Here is a 21309-nt window from a genome sequence, read left to right on the forward strand (position 1 = left end):
GCAGCAAAAGATCAAGATAGCATCCTGGTAACACAAATGCTTCCTCTCCCCAACTACCATGACCCCAATTCTGCCTTGCAAACCTGGTTAGACCAGAGGGTGCATAGCGGTACAGATGGGAATTGCAAACGCAGGGAATCTTGGACAGATGAACTCCTCAGGACCAGGGGTGACAGTGGCGATACCAGGAGGGAAGGGGGGGGGAGGGGCAATTGATCACAGGGATCTACATATAACCTCCTCTCTGGGGGATGAGCAGCAGAGGGGTGAGTGAAGGGAGACGCCGGGCAGTGTAAGATAAGATATAATAATAATTTATAAATTATTAAGGGTTCATGGGGGAGGGAGAGGGAGGGGGAAAAAAGGAAAATGAGCTGATTCCGGGAACCCAAGAGGAAAGCGAATTTTGGGCATGATGAGGGCAACAAATGTATAGGTGTGCTTTACACAATTGATCTATGTATTGTGATGAATTGTATGAGCCCCAATAAAATGTTTAAATTTGTGTCTTGGACACATTTTCCTGAGGAGTATGGTCAAGCCATAAAGAATCTCCGGCTCTCTCCCAAAGTCTTGTCGTCGACGTGAACACACATTTAGTCCAGGTTCTCAGGGCCAGTTTGTTCCCATCTCTACACAACGAGGTGTGAGGACCTGTACTTAATTAGAAATGTTATCTCATTTAGCATAATTTTAGTAGCTGCTTATTTTCTCTTGTTTTCAAGTCCCAACAGTTAAAAACAATAAATGGCTTGTCACCGAAAGGAAACAAAGTCGTGTTTGATACAACCTGGATAGACGTTATCTTGTATTTAGCAAATCTAAAAGTGGCTGTGGTTCTCCGTAAAAATCTATATACATTTCATAATAGAATGAATTCAAAGTTACTTTGAACATTCATTTGATGAACAAAATAGTCATGCAAAGATGAAATGATTGTAAATGGATGGAGCTATACCCAGAAAATTAAAACAAATAGCTCTTTTAGGATTAACTGGAGACCACTGTGGAGAGACAGTTAAATCCCAAACCTAAACATTGGGAGATAGAAACTCAGAGGCTGAAATCACTTTAGGGGGAATTTTCACTTTTGCCCGATCTGAGCCACATGGGAACTGCTGTCCCCTGGAGTATGCCCAGATGGATGGCTTACAGCCCATGGGAGAAAAATTCATTAAACTCCTCATTAAGATTCTGAAAATTTGGAAGGAAATAAAATTCTCGTCTCTCTTGAAATTGAATTAAAAAGTGAATAGAAAGTCAAGGCGGTACAGGTGCAGAAAATTAGAATTAGAATGGATTAATTTCTGATGTCATATTCTAATGTTGGGCAAACATAACTGGACATTATTTAAATTATCTGCACGATACAAATTATTCCAAAGTTTCCATTTCTGAAGTGTCTGATTAAAATGTGCATAAACTCAAATATTGCTTATTCGGTTTTAGAACTGAGACCACTGACTTTCCAGATCCTCGGTTTGATTTGAGAATGCCAAAGTATTTGGAAATGTAAAACCTTAACTTTCCTTACCCGATGTTGGCTCAATAGTAAAGGCTTGATGTGTCTGAATCAAGGCTATGTGGAACTCAAAATCCACGGGGCAACTGCACTGCAAAGGAATAACATAAATTTTGCTGCAAAACGAGAGAGGAAAAACATGGAAAACATTACTTTTTTATAGAGCTTGCTCTTTGGGGAGCTTAAATACATAATATATTGCAATGGTGACATACGACACAAACTAGAAACCAGTGCAAGCATATTACACATCCTAATTTAATCTTCTCAACAACCCTTAGAGATGGACTATGATTCTGCTTATCTAGCCCCATCTACAGAAGTAAGCAAGGAAGGTTACGTGTTCTGCCCAATGTGACATCTGTTAGTGGCAAGCCAGGAATTAAGGTAGGTTGACTGTCTTTAGTGCCAACACTTTTGCTCATTTTTCTTCTGCCTCTCAAAACGGTTAGGTTTATTTTATAGATACTCATAGTGATAGGAAAGAGACAATTTCTTCCACACAAGCAGGTCACAGGGTTTCTCGGAAACACAGAACCAACAGGTTTTACAGAAAGTCTGAGTAGCCCTCAGCCTTTAAAGAGCTTGGGACTAGGCAGTATCAAAGAAAGCCTGGTTTTGATTGGGTTCGATTTAAATATATTAGAATCTCTTTAAGAAGCTGAGGTGGTTCAATAGTACAATTATCTGCTTCTATTCAGGAGGCCTACGTTCAATTCCTAGCTGATGTGCGGCCGTGTGCAGTAGGGGCTTGCCTGCTGCTATGCTGCTCCACAGGTTTCACTGGACCTTCCAGCCTAAGAAGGTCAGGAAGAAAGGTTTCACAATTTACTCCCAAAAATTATTTAATAAAAACCCAGTGGAACGATGATCCAGTCCACAGCTGGTCATGGGCTGGAGCAGGGCTGACCCTGTTGCACATGCTATCTCCATGAGTCAGAGGCTGACTGAAGGGCCCTCTCAGAAGGGCACACGGAAGGAATGGTAATCCAGGGGGCGGTACAGCATGGACGATGCACATATCTATCTCTAGAAGAACAACAGAAGGGATTCATTCTTTGCTCTGGTGCTCTTTTGTCACAAGGAAGACCTTACAAACAAGCGTGAGAGTTTCGTCTTCAGCAACACCGAAGCTGCAGCAGCAGCAGCCACATTTCTGAGATGATCCATGTTTCTGATGATGTCCTCCTCTGTTAGGTCAAGTCTGAGATAGTTTGTGGACACGTTGAGCTTCTCTTTGCTCCGCTGGCCAGCAGTCAGTTTCTTCTTCCTTATCTTTGAAGTGCAATGATCTCTTTTTCATTTTCTTGCCTCTACTTTTGCTGTCCGTATGAAGAACCCGTTGCCAAATCCAAGCTCATGAAGATTTGCTCCTGTTTCCTTCCAGAAGTTTTATCTCTTAAATTTCGATATAGACTCATGCTTGCTTCTTCAATTAATTTTTGTTTTTAATGTAACACGTCCAAAACTTTAATGTAAAGTTCACATGGGTATAAAAATGAGAGAAAGGCTTATTAAAAACCTGAGCTATGCAGATGGTATCACCTTGCTTCCTTTAAGTGAGAAGGACTTGGAGCACTTGCTGATGAAGCTAAAGGGCTGCAGCCTTTGGTATGGATGACAACTCAATGTCAAGAAGGTCAAAATACGCACAACTGGACCCAGGGGTAACATCATAATAAATGGAGAAAATATTGAAGCTGTCAAGGATTTTGTCTTGTTTGGATACACAGTCAATGCTCATGGAAGCAGCAGGCAAGAAATCCAATGATGCAATGCACTGGGCAAATCTGATGCACAAGACTTTGTGAAAATGTTGAAAAGCAAAGAGGTTGCTTTGAGGACTAAGGTGAACCGAACTCAAGACATGGTATTTTCAATTGCTTCCTATGCATGTGAAAGTTGGACATTGAATAAGGAAGATAGAACAAGAGCTGATGCTTTTGAATTGTTGCGCTAGCAAAAAATATTGAAAGTAAACATGGACAGCCAAGAAGACAAACAAAATTTTCTTGGAGGAAATATAGCCACACTGCTCCATAGAGGCAAGTATGGAAAGATTTTGTGTTACATTCTTTGGACACGTTATCAGGAGAGACCAGTCTCATGGAGAAGGACATCAAGCTTGGTAAAGTAGAAGGATAGTGAAAAGGAGGCAGGCCCTCAATGCTACAAATAACCCTACATGATCACTGAAGACAAAATGGGTGCATAAGCAAATGTGGTGAAGGAATCTGATGGTGTCTGGCTATTAAAAGATACAGTGTCTGGGGTCTTAAAGGTTTGAAGGTAAACACGCGGCCATCTAGCTCAGAAGCAACAAAGCCCACGTGGAAGAAGTACACCAGCCTGTGTGATCATGAGGTGCTGAAGGGATCAGTTATCAGGCATCAAAGAACACAAAAGCATATCACTGTGTGCTCACCTCCATGATACGGTCGCTGAAGACAAATGGGTGCACAAGCAAATGTGAAGAAAGCTGATGGTGCCTGGCTATCAAAAGATATACCATCTGGGGTCTTAAAGGCTTGAAGGTAAACAAGCATCCATCTAGCTCAGAAACAACAAAGCTCACACAGAAGGAGCACACCAGCCTGTGCGATCATAAGGTGTCAATGGGATTGGGTAACAGGCATCAGAAGACCCAAAACAAACAAAGCATATTGTTGAGAACCATGGGAGTCAGAGTAGAGACCCAAAACCCATCTTTAGACAACGGGACTCCCCTTACAGAAGGGTCACAAGGAAGGGATGAGTCAACCAGGCTGCAGTATAGCACCAATGAAACACACAATATTCCTCTGGTTCCTTGAGGCTTCCTTACCCCCCACAATAATGACCCCAATCCTGCCTTTCACTGTGGGCTAGACCGGAGCATGCACATAGGTGCAGATAAGAGGTCATGACACACGGAATCCACATCAGACAAACCTCTCAGGAATAGAAATGGGAGTAGCAGTACCAGGAGGGTAGGGGGAAGGTGGGGAGAGAAGGGGGGGAAGAAGGTGGGTGAAGGAAGAAAGCGGTTGGTATAAAATATGAAAATAATAATTTATAGTTTATGAAGGAGGCACGAGGGTGGGTGGGGGATAGGGAGGGAAAGAAGAGAAACTGACATCAAGGGCTCAAATAGAAACTAAATGCTTAGAAAATAATGATGGCAATATATTTGCAAATATGCTTGATACAATTGATATATGGATGGTTATAAAAGCTGTAAGGGCCCCCCCAATAAAACGATCTTTAAAAACAAACAAAAAGGAATCAAACAAAATATTGCAGAGAAATCTGCTACACAAGACCTCTTTAAAGTTTTTAAGAGCAAGGCTGTCACTTGAGACTAAGTGACCCAAAGCATGGCATTTCCGGTGTCCTCATCTGCATGTGAAAGCTGGACAGCAAATAAAGAAGACCGAGGAAGAATTGATGCATTTGAAGTCGGTTCATTGAAGGCTATTCAAAGTACTACGGACTGCCGTGAGAACAAATGTTTTCTTGGAAGAAGCCTAGCTAGAATGATCCTTTGACGTGAGGGTTGTGAGACGTTGTATCATGCCTTTGGCCAGGTTATTCGGAGAGACTAGTCCCTTGAAAAGGAAATCATGCTTGGTAAAGAGGAGGATCGGTAATAAAGAAGACGGCCTTCCAGGAGATGGATAGACACCGTATCTGCAGCAATGGGCTCAACAGTAACAACTACTGTGAGGATGTGCAGGACCGGTTGCTGCTTCCTTTTGCTGTGCGCTTGGTTGCTGTGAGTTGGAGGGGAGCTGACGGTGCCTGACAACTAACTTGGAGGAGGCAGGTCCCCCAGTTTCATTTGAGTGCCTTACGACTTGATGCGTGGGGCCCGACACATCACTCAAGTTTGTTCCTCCCCTCTGAGTTTTGTGTTCAGTTCCACACTTCATTCTTTAATGCATTTTCAGTTAGCTTTTCTGTATTATATGATGTCAGGATTCATGCTTTAAGCCTCTGCTCGTGGTCAGGAAATGCGATTCTCTGACTCTGTTGTTCTTTTTCAAGATGGCGTTGGTGATTCAAAGTTGCTAGCAATGCCATACACATCTGAAGGATGGATTTTCTGTCTCTGCCGTGAAAGGTCTCGGACTTTTGACGATGGAGCTTGTGTTCAATACGAGGCCTGACAGAGAGTTCCTTGGACGCCAAGCTAAGCAAACAGAGCAACAGGAAAAAAGCAAACAAGTTAAAAACCTCTTTGTATGTTGGTCCTGTGCTTTGAACATTCAGCCAGCGCTGTAGAACTGTGTCTCTGTCTTCACTTCCTGCTTGGACTGTCCAGAGGTCAGCCACCGGTGAAGGCTTTCCTGAGTATTCACCCTGTCCTGGGCATGCACATGGCTTTCTACATCCCCCAATATACTCTCTTTCTGGCTGCCTTTATGGCTTCCGATGGTCTTTTGCCCCAGGCAGTCAATAAGATTTTCCATTACTTTATAGAATTCTCAGTGCTATAAGAGTTGTACAGAAAAGTGGGTGAAAGACATGAAAAATAACCATATATAAATTATCAAGCGTTCATGAGGGAGGGAGGGGGGGAAATGAAGAGCTGATACCAAGGGCTCAAGTAGAAAGAAAATGTTTTGAAAATGGTGATGGCAACAAATGTACAAATATGCTTGACACAATGATGTATGTATGGGTTGTGATAAGAATTGTACGAGCCCCCAATAAAATGATTAAAAAATAAAATAAAATAAAATGTCTTTACAATGCAGAGAGACAAAGTCCATTAGTTGTACTAGGAGCTGGGAAAGGATAAGGAGGAAGTTATTGCTTAAGGGATTCTCAAGTTTTATTTGGGTGAGAGAAACCATTATGAAATGGATACAGTGATGGCTGCAAAACACGGAGAAGGCAGTAAAGTCAATGAGTTGTACACTTAAAATTCATTAAAATGGAAAATACTTTGCTATGTATACATCCACAATAAAGCAAAAAGTTAAAATCCACAAGAGTTCCCCACTGCTCTGAAATTGCTTTTTTTTCCCCTTTCTATTTACCATTCCTTTGATTGCTATGAATCATTGTTTTCCAGCATTCTGACAGCTTCTGTTTGGTTTTCAACGTTCCTGTGATGAGGATGAATATTTGGAACTCCCTACTCTGCCATTGTTCTGATGCCACTCCCTTCATGTTTATATTTAATCCTGGAAAATTATCAACTTTTAACTCTTCAGTTACTCTTACTACATGTTTGTTGAGCAGCTCAATCTAGTTACTCTGTCTCCTAGTTGACTTCCCTGCCGGTGCACTGGTTACTCGCTGGGCTACAATTCGAATGGTTGGCAGTTCAAAACCACCACCCAGCAGCTCTGTGGAAGAAAGGCTGGGCTTTCTACTCCCATAAGCAGTCACAGTCTCAGGAACCCACAAAGGGGTTGCTATGAGTGAGCATGGACTCAATGACAGTGAATTAAAAATTTTTTTTACCTATGCTGTATTCTGGGTGAATTCCTTAGTGCTATTTTCCCATTTGTTAAGTCTTTTCTTCAATTGTGTGCAGTGTAGTGTGTATCTGATCTGTTGAGATTTTAAAGTTAAGGAGCTATTTTTAAAATTTGAATATTTCAAAGTTGGCATTTTCTTTTTCATGTATTCATCTTAATAAATGTCTTAACCTATTTAAAAAGTAATTTCTTGATAGTTAAAAATAAACATTTGCCTTAATGTTATCTCAATTTGTGCCCTAAATGTATCTTTTTCAAAGTCTTCATCAAGCATTCTGTAAAATTATTTTCATACAACCATATTCTGGTTGTTTAGTTTTGAATGCCATCTTTCTTAGCATGGTAGTTAGACATATATTTTGGAAATTGGATTCCAAGTTCATTTTGAGTAAAAGGTCATCGCTTACATTGGGTTTTGTAATTATATATTGCGGTTCCCACTAGGCAGTTATTTTGGGGCTACTGTGTATTCAGTCGCTGGGCTCACCTCTAGATTACAAGGTGGATACTCTCCTCTATCTTCATTTACTCACACCTGGCTATAAGGTACCGGCCCCAAGCAACAGGTCAACAGGGGTTTTCCAGCTTCCTTTCAGGGGGTTTAAATGTGGCAAGGCTCACCCTTTCCCCTGGCTTCAAGAAATAGGTAAGATTATGAGTCAGTTTCAGAAACAAGATCTACTCTGGAGAGCAGGAACAGAGTATAATATTGGTGGTGAGCAGGGTCAAACTGCAGGCCTGTAGGTTCTAGATTGTAAAGCCTGCATTTGGGTCTGAAGTGTCCTACCATGGGGTAAAGGAAACTACAGTAACCCACTCTTCAGAGTAGATCTTGTTTCTGAAACTGGCTGTTTTGTTTTGCTAAAGATAACATTTTCATAGTCTATCTGCCACTGCTAGGTATTTGGATCAGAAAAGGTACAAAAAGTACAAACTCTTGGTCAGATTACTTTAAATATACTTCCGGGAGACCTATATTAAGAATGCAGAGACTCCTCAAGCCTGGGAGGCAGTGTTCTGTTTATAATTAAATTTCAACGACATTTGCTCATAACACATTGTTCCTTAGCTGTGTTGTCTCCATGAGAAAAGGCTAGCTGTACTGTGAATACGTGAGATTCCTGATAAGGAACAGTTCTGTCCCAGATTTCATAGACTCACGTCCAAGTGTCCTATACTTGTGAAACATTCTGGATAGGAGTCACCTTGTAGAGTCAGCTCTTTAGACACCATCTTCTTTGGATGCTTCCTGCATCGTTCAATGTTTTCCCCACAGAATCTTTCAATATTGCAATTCAAGACTTGAACTTTTTCTTGAGTTCTTCCAGTTTAGGTTTGCTGACCATGTGTTCCTTTTTTTGGTTTTCTGACTCTATGGGAGGAGATAACCCTAACAATGCAGCCAGAATGCCCCTGAGAGGCAAGAATGGTGAGACGTCATCTCACATCCTTTGAACATGTTATCAGGAGACCAGACCCTGAAAAAGGACATCGTGTTTGGTCAAAATAGAGGGCCAGCAAAAAGGAGGATTGGCACAGTGGCCGCAACAATGGGCTCAAACACAACAATTGTGAGAGTGGTGCAGTGTTTCTAACTATAAGTGTTTGTGCATTTCATTATAGTATTTTACTTTGTCTTCTTGAGCTGCCCTTTGGGGTCTTCTGTTCAGTTCGGCTCTTTGATGTCATCAGGTCTATACTGTACTGTGTTATCTCCCCTAGGGCTCTAGTGATAAGGAAACCTGGCGTGTGTTTGCACTGCAGTCCTCTTCTCCACTGATGTTCCCTTTAAAACCAAACCCCTGTACTTTCTCAGTTGAATGTTCGAGAGGACATTTCCTTTAATGAGTCAATCAGCAAGAAAAGCCTATACAATTTCAAGACGTTTTCTCAAATATTACCAGTGACCTTTCAAGTTACTACATGTACATAGAGAGAAAGAAGTAACTCGGGCAATGTGTTAGTTATTCTCATGTAAGCTTTGGATAGCAATTGCTATATTCAGGTGTGACCAATGAAAAAAGAATATCAGAACATGAGTTACTGGCTAATGAGCTAGACCCCTCACCCTAGTGCACCCTCACCTCCTCAACAAATGAGCGACAACTTGAAAAAGACATGCAAAGTTGAGGGCTGAAACATGTTTCACATACCCCCAGATGTTCTTTTATCTAAGATAATCTGTGTTCTTATGAATTTTTCTATGTTGCTTATCTCATCTTAAAAGACACAGTTAATCCAACTGGAATTTGGAGCTCAAGCAGAAGCATGGTGGGCTCATAAAAAGATAAACACAAATGGACATAAATCAATGTTCCAGCAAAAAAGCAGATGTTGTCCAGTCTACTCTGACTCATGGTCAGCCCACAGACTGCAGCGTAGCCCTACGGGCCATAGGGTTTCCAAGGCTGTGGTCTTTAAAAAGCAGATCCGGGAGGGCAGGGCGAAGGTAGGGAGCTGAGGGACACCATGGAGGTGTAGAAACCATGGGGGAAGGGGAACAGTGGTCGGTGTAAGATATGAAAATAATTTTAATTTATCTTCCATAAGATTATAGCCAATAAAACTGTACGACACAGTTTTATTCCTTCTCACATGGGATTGTCAGGCATCAGAATCAATTTGATCACAATGGGTTTGATTTTGGTCTTTTGTTTTTAGCAGAAGTAAGGAGTATGTTTTTTTTGAGAAGAGAAGACTTCAAACAATCTTTCTGAGAATCAATTTTTAAGTTTGACTCTAAACATATAAGTGTCCCCGTGGGAAGGATGAGTGTATTTTATCTTCAAGACTCTTGAAGACAGTGAATTATTACAAAAATTTTCAAGCCAGGATGGTTTTACTTGTCTAATTATACACCACAGTTCAACCTACATAAGGAAAAGAACCGAGAGTACTGCATCCTCTGATGCCATATTTGATTTAGAGTTGTTAGACGGCATCTGGAATACAACTTCTTGTTATTTATACAAGCTGTCAAAATACATCTTACAAGATCTTAAGCCACCAAAGTTGTTTATAGGTAGTTGGCAAGTGCCCACAATGAATGTTATCTCTGTGAGGAAATTTTACAACCTGAATCCAGCCAATGACTGTTGATGACTATATACAAGTCAACTAAGAAAGCACATTTAATGGTGTAAAACAGAAATCCTCCAACATCTGGTCATTCTGTCTAAATCTTTTCCTTCTGAATCCAATTTTTGTGCTTTCCTATTGTTTTTGTCCTTTTCTATAATGCTTCTTTTTAATCTCTAGATAGCATTCCTCTATTTTGGCACAAAAAGTCAGGGGAACCCTCATCAATTGTGGGTGGAATGTAAAGTGTTGCAGCTGCTTTGGAAAACAGCGGGCAACTCCTCAACACGCTAACAATACAGTACCTGTAGGCCTTTGAGTAGATCCCAACTCATGGTGACCCACGTGACAGAGTAGACTGCTGTTCTACAGGTTTTTCTGGGCTGTAATTTTTATAAGAGCAATTTGCTAAGTCTTTTCTCCTACAGAGTTACTGGGTAAGTTCAAACCACCAGTTAAGAGCCAAGAGCTAAACTATTGTGCCATTAATGCTCCTTTGAGCCATCCTATGACCCAGCAAGTCCACTCCTTAGCCTACATCAAGAGGAGTTAACATATGCACAAGTATTCATTACAGTACAGTAACCCCCAAAGAAAAACAACTCACATGCTCACCAACTATGACTGGATAAACAAAAGGTGGTATATGCAATCAATGGGATATTATTCAGCCTTAAAAAAGAATGAAGGATTGATATACAACATTATGTCAAAATAAGCCAATTGGGGAGGGAGGGGGTGAAAATGAGGAGCTGATGCCAGGGGCTTAAGTGGAGAGCAAATGTTTTGAGAATGATGAGGGCAATGAATGTACGAATGTGCTTTACACAAAGGGTGGTAATAAGTGTTGTATGAGCCCCTAACAAAATGCTTTTAAAAAATAAAAACAAAAAAACCCAGAAAAGCAAAATAAGCCAATCACAAAAGACCACATGCTATACTATTTCATTCATATGAAATACCTAGAGTAGGTAAATGTATAAAGACACAAAGTAGACAAAGACAGTTGATTGCTTAGGGTTGGAGGGTGATGGGATAAGGGGAAGTAGTTAAAAGCTACGAGATTTCTTTTTCAGGTGATACAAATGTTCTAAAACTCATTGTGGTGATGGATGTACAATTGTATGAATATATTTTTAAAAATTGAATTGGATATTTCAAATTGGTGAATTTTGTGATGTTAATCATATCTCAATAATGCTTTCTTCTTTCTCTTAAACATAAGGGCCAGGGGAAGAAGGAATCACTACTTCTACACCCAGAGTCAGACCATATCTCAGGCCCTGTCTCTGCCCCTCTATGGAGCAGTCATGGGGACACAACCCTGACAGATTCTTTGAGGGCTTTACATTGCCAACTGGGCCCCGTGTTGGAAGTCCAGTCTCAGTTGGGCCATTCCTTCCCTTTGGAGCTTCGAACTGCAATTTCTCCATATGTCGTCTACCAACTGGCTGGATGTCCCTTGTGGATGCTTTAGATAAGCATCTTTTTAACGTAATAATAATAATTGCAACAACTAAGCACGGACTCTATGTTGGGCACTATTCTAACCATGATTAAGTATTGAAAATGTTCAACTATTATTATTAATATAGTCTATTTCCACTCACATAGGCTCCAGAGTCATTCTATTAAGCATTATTAGCTGCACTGTACAGATGAGGATATTGAAAGGCACAAAGAGGCTGTTATCTCCCAGGTCAACAGACATTATGAAGCAGGGTCAAGATTGGATTTGAAAACATTTAGGAGCCCTGCCAGCATAGTGGTTACACAATGGGCTGCTAACCGTGAGGTCAGCAGTTCAAAACCACTAGCTTCTCTGTGGCAGAAAGATGAAGCTTTCTACTCTCATAAAAAGTTACCCACAGTTCTACTCTCTCCTATATGTCGCTATGAGTCAGAATCGATGAGATGACTGGGTGAGTGAGTGATGTTAAATACTACATAGTCTTATCAGTCCCTTGACTCATAATCACGCCACAGATTTTCCTTGTCTGAAATCTTTGTGGACGCTGGGGGCACCGGAAGCACCAAAGCTTAAATTAGTAGCAGAGTACAAACTGTGTGTGTCACTCAGGACATCCCCCTGAGAGGGAGTTATAGGGTGATCCTTGTGATCAACTCCCCCTTCCTCACTTCCCCACCTCCCCTAAACCTCCTGGTTATCTCTGCTCTCATTGTTGGCCCTGGGAGGTGGGAGGGGGGCTCATAAACCAGTCTTATAAGTTAGAAGCAATGGTTTATGAAGTTAGTGAAAATAATTTGCCTTATTATATAGACAGCAGTCTTTGGTTCCTAGAGGCTTCTTCCTGAGCTATTTTGAATGAAATGTTCTTCATGTATCATCAGAATGAACACTTCAGCTAAACAGTTTCTTAAAACAAGTTATTTATTGTGTCTAATGGTGAGATCTTTTTTCTTTAATTTTTCACAAGAAAAACATGATATTGATAACAAAAGCAAGTTACAAAAGAACTTACAGTCAAACAAACTCATTGAATGGATGCCAACTCACAGTGACCCTATGAGAGTAGAACTGCCCGTGTGTTTCTGAGAAGGTGACTCTGTATGAGAGTAGAAAGCATTGCCTTTCTTCCACAGAGCAGCCGGTGGTTTCAAACTGCTGACCTTGAAGTTAACAGCCCAATGCATAACCACTATGCCATCAGGGCTCCTTTATCTACAGTATGATTCAGGTTATACAAATGGATCAATAAAGACCATAACTGACAAAGCAAAATAATATTCTATTTAGGGGAATATATATATATATATGGATATATATATATGCAAAACAATTAGAGTAAATCAATAAAATGATTATCACAAAATTCAGATTCGTTGTTTGAAAGCTATTGTCAATGTTTTCTGTCTTAAGTATTTATTCATTATTAGCGTTATTATTATTCGCATTTAGTTTTATAGACTCTGTGTGTAGATGATTTATTTTCCAACTTTTAAAGAGGTGGTAAAGAGAAGTAAACAGAGCTGATGGTTCCAGAGCTCACGGGGGAGGAGTGGTGAGAAACGGAACCAAAGCAATAGTTTCATTTTTTTTTAACTCCGCTCAAAGGCGTTGTGGTGGCTAGATTTTATGTCAACGTGCACCCGTGTGAAAGTGCAGGGATGGAGTCAACCTATGAATCAGGTCGCGGCCTGATGGCGCCTCCCTGAGGGTGTGGCCTCTTTAGAAGGGAGGGAGTGAGAGCTTTCTCTTCCTTCACCCTCCCGGCTTGCTTGAATTGTTTTGTCTCCAGGGATGACCTCATGTGAACTGCTAATCTGGGAGCTGTTGGTGCCCTGCCATGTTCCCACCACCCACTGGCCTCCTCCTCGCCTTTCTGTGCCATCTCTCTGCAGCGACACGAGGCTGGCAAGGTCTCTGGCTAGTATCCGACTCATGGACTTGATTAGTACTGGGCTGGTATACCTTCTTGATATAAAATTCCTCCTTACGCGTATATGAGGGTCCCTAGTTTGGATTCTCTAGACAACCCAGCCTAATGCAACACTCCCAAACCAAGCCCGTTGCCTCCGTCAGTTTGACACAAACTGTTCCGGGAGGTTTTCCTTTCTTTTTCTTAACCTTTTACTGGGAATGGGATGAAGGCTTACAAAGCAGATTGTGGTTTTACATTCAACAATTCGGGCACATTCTCCTTCAACTCATCCATTGCAGGCCCCTCCAGGCACATCACGTGTCCCACTTGCTCCCTGGTTGTGTGTTGCTTCCGTGCTGTCTTCATTCCTAATCTTCTGAACTTTGTTCTTGGATAAATGCTACCCTTTGGGTAGCATTATCTATTTTAATGCTGAGGCTAGTTCAGGTGATACCCGAAGGGTGACTAAGGGTCATAGTCTTGGTAATCCCACCATTTATCTGACCAGCAAACTAGATTTGTTTCGTTTTGGTCCACCTTTTCCTCCCATTCTATTCAGAACCTTCAAATGTACTTCTTAGAGCAGTAGGAGTGGAAGCCGGGCACCATCTCGCTCTTTGGATCTCAGGGTTGTGGTGACTGATGCTTGGGTCGTTCATTAGTCCATCGAACTAATTATTTCCACGTGTCTTTTGATTTTCATCAGTTGTATCTCCTCTGGATCAGAGGAGAAAAAGAGTTACACCTAACATGACTGCTCGCGAGCGTTTAACACTCCAGTTTCGACTCAGTCAATTAGGAATGTAGAACATCGTCTTTGTGACTTATGTCGATTTACCTTGGCATCTCCAAGACGATGGACCTGATTCCCTAAGCCCAGTGACTCAGTTCTTCAAGGTGTTTGGCTGTCAAAGAAGTTTTCACAACTTTGCCCCTTGTATGTGCCTCCATTCATAGGCATACTGGGAGAAAAAGTCAGCGTAGCTATACAAATGTACTCTGTCAAATATAGATATGGTACAATCCCACTCGCTTTCTCCCACCTCTTCATCCTGCATGTCTATCCAAGCATCTGCTCATAGATCCCCACTGGTGCAGGATTGTGTATACAATAGCATTTGCCTCTGTCGTCTTTAGCTCTCACAAACCTCCGAGTGTTTTACTCTGCCCTCCATCATTTTTTTCCTAACCTCTCATTTATTGAGCATTGATTTCCTCCATAGGAATTTCTTGATTTCACTGTTTGTGGAAGCAGATGGGTGTCTTTCTTCTGTGGCACCACTGTGTAGGTTTGAACCACCGAATTTTAGGTTAGTAATTGCGTGCAAGTGTTACCCAGCGACCCTCTCAAACTCAGCAGGCAATGCTAAAGTTCAGATATGTCAGTCCATAAATCTTCCAACACCAACAAAAGGATTCACTTGTCCCTCTTTCTAACTCTATCTACCTGGCCATTGGCAACTTGTACCCTTCTGCTTAGTGTTACCTACATGTTCACTAAACTAGTGTTCACCCAGCTAAGCATGGTGAAGCCCAAGAGGCATCTAAGATATACCAGCTACTGGGTAAATGAAGATCCTTCGGTAGCTGTTTGTCACCTACGAGAGGTAGTTCTTGCTCTCCTGTCACATGCTATTCGCTCATCTAACGCCATACTCACATCACAACATATAACCCAGATGTACTTACTATAGAAATGAGAACTTCCCCAAACTCTCCAATTAAAGTCCTTCTTTTTCTGGACTTGCACGAATTTATGTGTTACTTGATGTTTTTAGATGCAGTCAAATTGGCTCCCACAGCGATCCTATGTCCAACCGTTCCAAATACTACCTGGTCTTGTGCCGCCTTCATGTTTGTTGATATGCTTGAGCTCATTGTTGGAATCACGCTGTCCATTCAACTCAACAATGTACTTCCTCTTTTTGATTGCCTCTGACAATGTGTCCAAAGTACGTGAGAAGACATCTCACCATCCTCACGTCTAAGGAGCCTACTGGCTGTACTTCCTTCAGGACAGATGTGTCCGCTCTTCTAGCAGTCTATGGTCCTTTAAATATTCTTCAAAATTACCATAATTCAACCCATCAGTTCTCGGTGGTCTTATTTATTGCTCAGCTGTCACAGCGCATAAGGCTATTGAAAATATCATGGTTTGGGTCGGTCACACCTTCGTCCTCAAAGTGACAACTTGGTCTTCAACCCCTCCAATCCATCTTGTGCAGCACAAGTGCCTAGTGTAATATGCTATTCGATTTCTTGACTGTTGCTTCCATGAGCATTGATTGTAAATGCAATCCTTGACAACTTCTATCTTTTCTCCTTTGTTTTTGTCTATTGCTCCAGTTTTTTTTACCTTAACATTAAGTTGCAAGAAGTTTTCATAACTTTTCCCCTTGTATGTTTCACCACTCATGAACACACTTGTAGCAAAAGTAAATATACATATGCAATTATTCTGTCAAACTTGTTATGCGGGGATACCCTAAAAACCCACAATTGCACTGGGTGGAGCAGGGCTGTGAGTTAGTGCACCCAGTGACATTGCCTGGGAAGGTTCCCTCTGGTCACATTGAATTTTTCATAAAAGCAGTTTCCCTCGAACCTCGTTTTTTTGTGTGATGGCCGATTTAAGAGAACAGTGTGCAGCTATGAAATTTTGTTTCCTGTTCTGGAAAAATTCCGCAGAAATGTTCTGATGTTGAAAACAGCTTACAAGGACAGCGCTGTGGGAAAAATTCAAGTGTATGAGTGGTTTTCTCATTTCAAAAAACGTGAAAGGTCGATGGATGACAAACTTCATTCTGGATGTCTGTCAACTTCCCGAATAGATGTGAATGTTGACTTGTAGTGCAGTTGGAGTTCGTTCCAGTAGGTCAGACTATTAATCAAGCTTTCTAATTAGAGGTTCTGAATAGATTGCATAACAGCGTGTGACCAAAAAAGGGCATGATTTGTGGCAGACGGGGGACTGGTTTTGTCACCATGACAATGTACTAGCTCATGCAGCCATCTCAGTGTGACAGTTTTTGGCATGCCTCTCTTGCTCCATACACCTGACTCACCTGACCTCACTCCATGCGACTTCTTTTTGTTTCTGTAAATGAAGAGTGGCATGGAAGAACAGCGATTTGATGATATAGAAGAGATGAAGAAGAAAAAAAACCAACGAGGGAGGTGCTATCAGCCATGCAAACAGATGAGCTTGAAAAATGTTTCCAAGAATGGAATTGCATATTTGACAAATGTATTAAATATAATGGAGAGTACTTTGAAGGCGATCATATTGTTTTGTAAAACTATTAAAATCATAGCTTTGAGAAAATATTCTGTATTTTGGGGGGGTACCCCCTTGTGTGTGTTTATATATAGCTGTAGTCTTTGTTCTTCACCAGTATGTGCTTCCGGTCTTCCTTTGAGCAAGCAAGGCTGTGTCATCTGCATATCACAGGTTATTAAGGAGCCTGCTTTCAATAGTAATGTTGCATTTTTCTTCCTATAGTTGAGCCCTTTGGATGATTTGCTCAGCATGTAGATTAATAAGTATGATGAAAGGACACAACTCTGATATAACCCCTTTCCTGACTGTAAACTGCCACTCATGTGTCAATGTGTTGTACTGTGATGGCTTATGCATTGCTGTCATGTGGGAAGCTACGCCACCATCTTTCAAATCCTAGCAGGGTCACCATGGTGAGGAGGCTTCTGTGAAGCTTCGAAATTAAGAACTGACTACAAAGAAGGACTAGATTGTCCACTTCTTTGGGATTGACAAGTGAAAACCGTATTAATGGGAGGAGAACACTATTCGTTAGAATGCCAGAAGAGGAGCCCTCCAGGCCTCAGGGCAAGATTGCCTGCTCAAAGCAGAGTTGATTTTAATGATAAATAGTTGGCAAAACCTTTGGGATTTTCACTTGATCATGGGAACTTGACTCGACATGGGAAGAAAGAGCTGCAAACATCCATGAATAACTTGTTAGGTGCCATGGAGTCAGCACGGACCCACAGTGACCCTGTGTACAACATGCCCAAAGTACGTAAGACAGCCTTAGTGGGAATGTGCCGAGAATGAATCATATTGGGCTGAAATTGATGTGTACTAGCCTTTATTATATATTACTTAGCAGTTGATGCAATTAGTTGATGTCATTGTTTTCCTCTTATTAGATGGTGAAAACTTAAGAATCAGAACCTTTGTCTATTTGTCCTTTTACCAAGTCATACCATTCAAAAAACCAATTACCAAGGACAACCAATTACAGCGGGCATAGGGCTGGTCCTGGTCCTTAAGGTGTTCCTTCCCTCTCCCCAGTACTGACAGTTATTTGGTGTCAGCTCTTTAATAAAGGACAGGGGAAGGGGGGAAGAGCCAAGAATGGGAGACTCAGGACAGTTTGTATTTCCCAATTAATACAGAAGTAGTTCATGATATAGGCTCAATATCCATCTTCTTTATATTTCTGGAAGCAGTATATCTCATAGTTGGCATGCAGTAAACATTTCATAACAACCAAGACATATTTTATATCGCAACTGAAATAATGAATTATTTTATCAACCAGAGGAAGAGGGGAATCTAAGATTTGGGTTATATAGTGGATTTCTGTTATCTTTATCTTCCCTACATTCATTTCCCCTTTCATCTTACAGCAGAGATTGCTCAGCAAATGGACAAGTGGTCCAAATAGGTTCAATCAGACTCAGTTATGGGACTTTCACTTACATTCCTCCAACCTCTTCAGCCTTTCCTATTTCCCGCCTTGCTGGCTAATGTCAAGAGCTGCTTGTAGCCCTGACACCGTATGAGAGTGCCGTTCTTGCCCCATCTTGCCTCTTGAAAAGGATCCCACAGTGGCAGCAGAGAGCCAGTTTCCTTCACTTTGATTTAACCCCTAGATCCACCTGTACCTGAAGATCACCCTGCACCTGTCAGTTAAATGAGCCAACAAAATCCCTTTCTGGCTTATAAGATTTTATGGTTTTTGTTTTGTTTCACCCTTTTGAAACTACAAATCCAATCTCATTCAGCTGGAAAGATAATCTTCCATTAGGGAAAACACAAGTTTAGCTTTTTAATATATATGTGAGTATCGCTTAGTGTTTCACATCCTATGATACTTTGGCAGTTCATTTTGGTCACTTACCTTTCCCCAAGTAGAACATTTGATAGACTTATAAATGAAGGAAAATCCACTGTATTCATGACAGGGTAGGCATGGATAGGAACAAGCAAGGTGTCATCCCCCTAAAATAAATTGAAAAAATTGTCTACCATAGTGAAGATTAAAAATTGTTTAAGATACACAAATATTGGTAGATGTTTTATTTTCTAACATAAAAAAATTCCTTAAGGAAACATTTCAGTGAACTCAAGGACATTAGAAATATTGAGGTTTTTTTAGCCAGAAGCGTAGAATTTCTTTTCTTGATTAGGGTACAAATTTATCAAGTGGTACAGGATTTGAAAGAAATCGCCTTTTTTCAAGTTTTCAAACCAGTATTCTAGCTTTTTCCTAACATAGAATCTGAGTCGTAGCAATTAATACTTGAGGGTTACTGCTCTTTTAAAAATAGTTTTTAATTTTCAATATTAGTTTGCATGTCATACAATTTAACCGTATTAAATCATAATAAGAAGAGTTGTGCAGTCACCACCACAGTGAATTTCACATTTTCTTCTCATCCTCATTGTTGTTAGTCCCCCATTCCCCTTCATCTTCTCCTGGCATGCCCCGGGAAATTATTAGTCCAGTACCGTTTATATATATTTACCTATCCCTATACAGAACAATCATACAAAACACAAACAGGAAGTTAACAAAATAAAAAAAGCCAATGACAAAATAAAACAGAAAAATCTCAATAGAGAAGAAAGCAGAATCTACTGAAAACTGTAAATTTTAAGACTGGTCATAAGGGAGGTAAAGTGATAAGTGTTTACATTTTAAGCTAACTACATCTGCATAATTTATATTACACAGCTAGTCACATCCTAGGCCTATGGTTAGAGGGGATTCACCAGAGGCTTAATCCATATGGAGACCCTGAAAACAGACTTTGGGCTTCCACTACTATCCATATCCTTCTACAGAGTGCTCAGAATTTAAAGCTCTGATATAGTTCCCTCCTTTGGGCTTGGATTTTATTACTTGCAATCCTTGGCTTACACAAGCTAATGTGCTTCTTCCACGTGACCTTAGTTGACACTTAGATGGGTACTTGTTTTAAGACAAGCCTTTAAGATCCCAGGCACTATTCTTTCTGATAGCTGGGCACCATCCAGTTTCTTCACCAACTTTGCTACAGCATTCATATCTTCAGTGATCTCGTCTTGAGGGAGAGTATCTAGTGGCAGCATGTCACAGAACTATTGTTCTTAGATTGGGGCTGGACTTAAGTTTGGACTCCAGGTACATTCATACATCTTATGGTTTATACATGTCTCTGGTTCACTTTTCAGACGTCATTATCATTTTATGATAGCAAACATTATAAATCCTCCTCCTGGGGTATAAGGTGATTCTATGAGGGAGTATAAACAAACAAACAGAATTATAGTGGGTGGATTGGGAGTTAGTAGTACACATTTTCCCCGCTAGGTGAGCATTAAACAACTCTTTGAGTTAGTGCACTCAGTGGCGTTGCCTGGGAAGGTACTCTCTGGTCACAGTGAACTTTTTGTAAAACCAGTTTCACTCGAAGCTCATTTTTTGTGATGGCTGATTTAAGAGAACAATGTGCAGCTGTGAAATTTTGTTTCCTGCTCTGGAAAAATGCCTCAGAAACTGTTGTGAGGTTGAACACAGCTTACAAGGATAGCGCTATAGGAAAAACTCAAGTGTATAAGTGGTTTTTTCATTTCAAAAGAGGTGAAATGTTGATTGATGACAAACATCATTCTGGACATCCATCAACTTCCAGAATGGACAAAAATATTAACTCATGGTGCATTTGATGACATAGAAGAGGTGAAGAAAAAATGAAGAAGGTGCTATCAGCCATCCAAACAAATGAGTTTAAAAAATGTTTCCAAGAAAGGAATCGCAGATTTGACAAATGGATTATGTGTAGTGGAGAGTACTTTGAAGGTGATATGGTTGTTTTGTAAAAGAAACTAAATACATAGCTTTGAAAACAAAAACAAACCCTGGGTTTTTTTGGGGTACCCCATTGTATTCACAGTATCATCAATTTAGCCAATGGTGTAGTTTTTAAAACGCTGTTGAGAAAATTATATGTTTATAGGCTGGCTTTGCAGATCTCAGTAATGAACTCTTGACTTGCATAGATTAAATGCTGAAGTGACTGGACATAAGTTACAATGGGGTTAGTGGTAGGGAAAACTTTCAATATCACTCATTCACAGAGGCAGAAACATGCCTCCCAGAGACTAATATAGCATAAGAAAGCAAGGAGAATATTAACATAGCAAATATGTGCTGGTGTGAACCATCATTCATTGGACACTCTCAAAGCAAGAGGTCCAAACCAAAGTCCAGCAACCACCAATTCCATAACCTTGGGATAGGAGGTATCTACTTTCTCATACTACGGAGTTTCAGCCTGAAGCGCAAGAGAGTGTGTCGTCAGTTCCTTAAATTTGTTACAGGTGAGATTGAGGTAAAGTCCAGTTTGCTGAGTGGAGATTTCACCTTGACTCTTCCTGGTGTGGCCTCTGAAGGATGCTGTGTGTCTCCAAAAGAGAGTCTGACGTCACAGTAGTCTGTAACACACAGCCATGGTCACCAAGGACTGGGTAGAAACTAGGTCAAGTGTCTAATTAGGAACGTAGCACCAGGTGTATTCTCCTCTTGGGTGCTATGTAAGTACTGTTCAGTGTCACCCCCATCTC

The 21309-nt window shown here is 40.8% G+C and overlaps 2 protein-coding genes across 3 annotated transcripts in view; one reads left to right on the forward strand and one right to left on the reverse strand.

Moving 5' to 3' along the window:
• CFAP221 (cilia and flagella associated protein 221) overlaps positions 1–21309 on the reverse strand; it is a 107657-nt gene that overhangs the window by 64777 nt on the left and 21571 nt on the right. The window contains exons 5-6 of the mRNA XM_004711882.1: positions 18602–18702; positions 1535–1638 (exon numbers count right to left, since the gene is read on the reverse strand). Coding sequence (XP_004711939.1) covers positions 1535–1638; positions 18602–18702 — 205 coding nt within the window. The remainder of the gene's footprint in view (positions 1–1534; positions 1639–18601; positions 18703–21309) is intronic.
• Positions 1–21309, forward strand: part of SCTR (secretin receptor) — a 235272-nt gene that overhangs the window by 58279 nt on the left and 155684 nt on the right. The gene's annotated exons all lie outside the window — the stretch shown is intronic.

This window comes from Echinops telfairi, unplaced genomic scaffold (genome assembly GCF_000313985.2).
Source record: "Echinops telfairi isolate 266 unplaced genomic scaffold, ASM31398v2 ScPeMD7_15;HRSCAF=58, whole genome shotgun sequence".
NCBI lineage: Eukaryota > Metazoa > Chordata > Mammalia > Afrosoricida > Tenrecidae > Echinops > Echinops telfairi.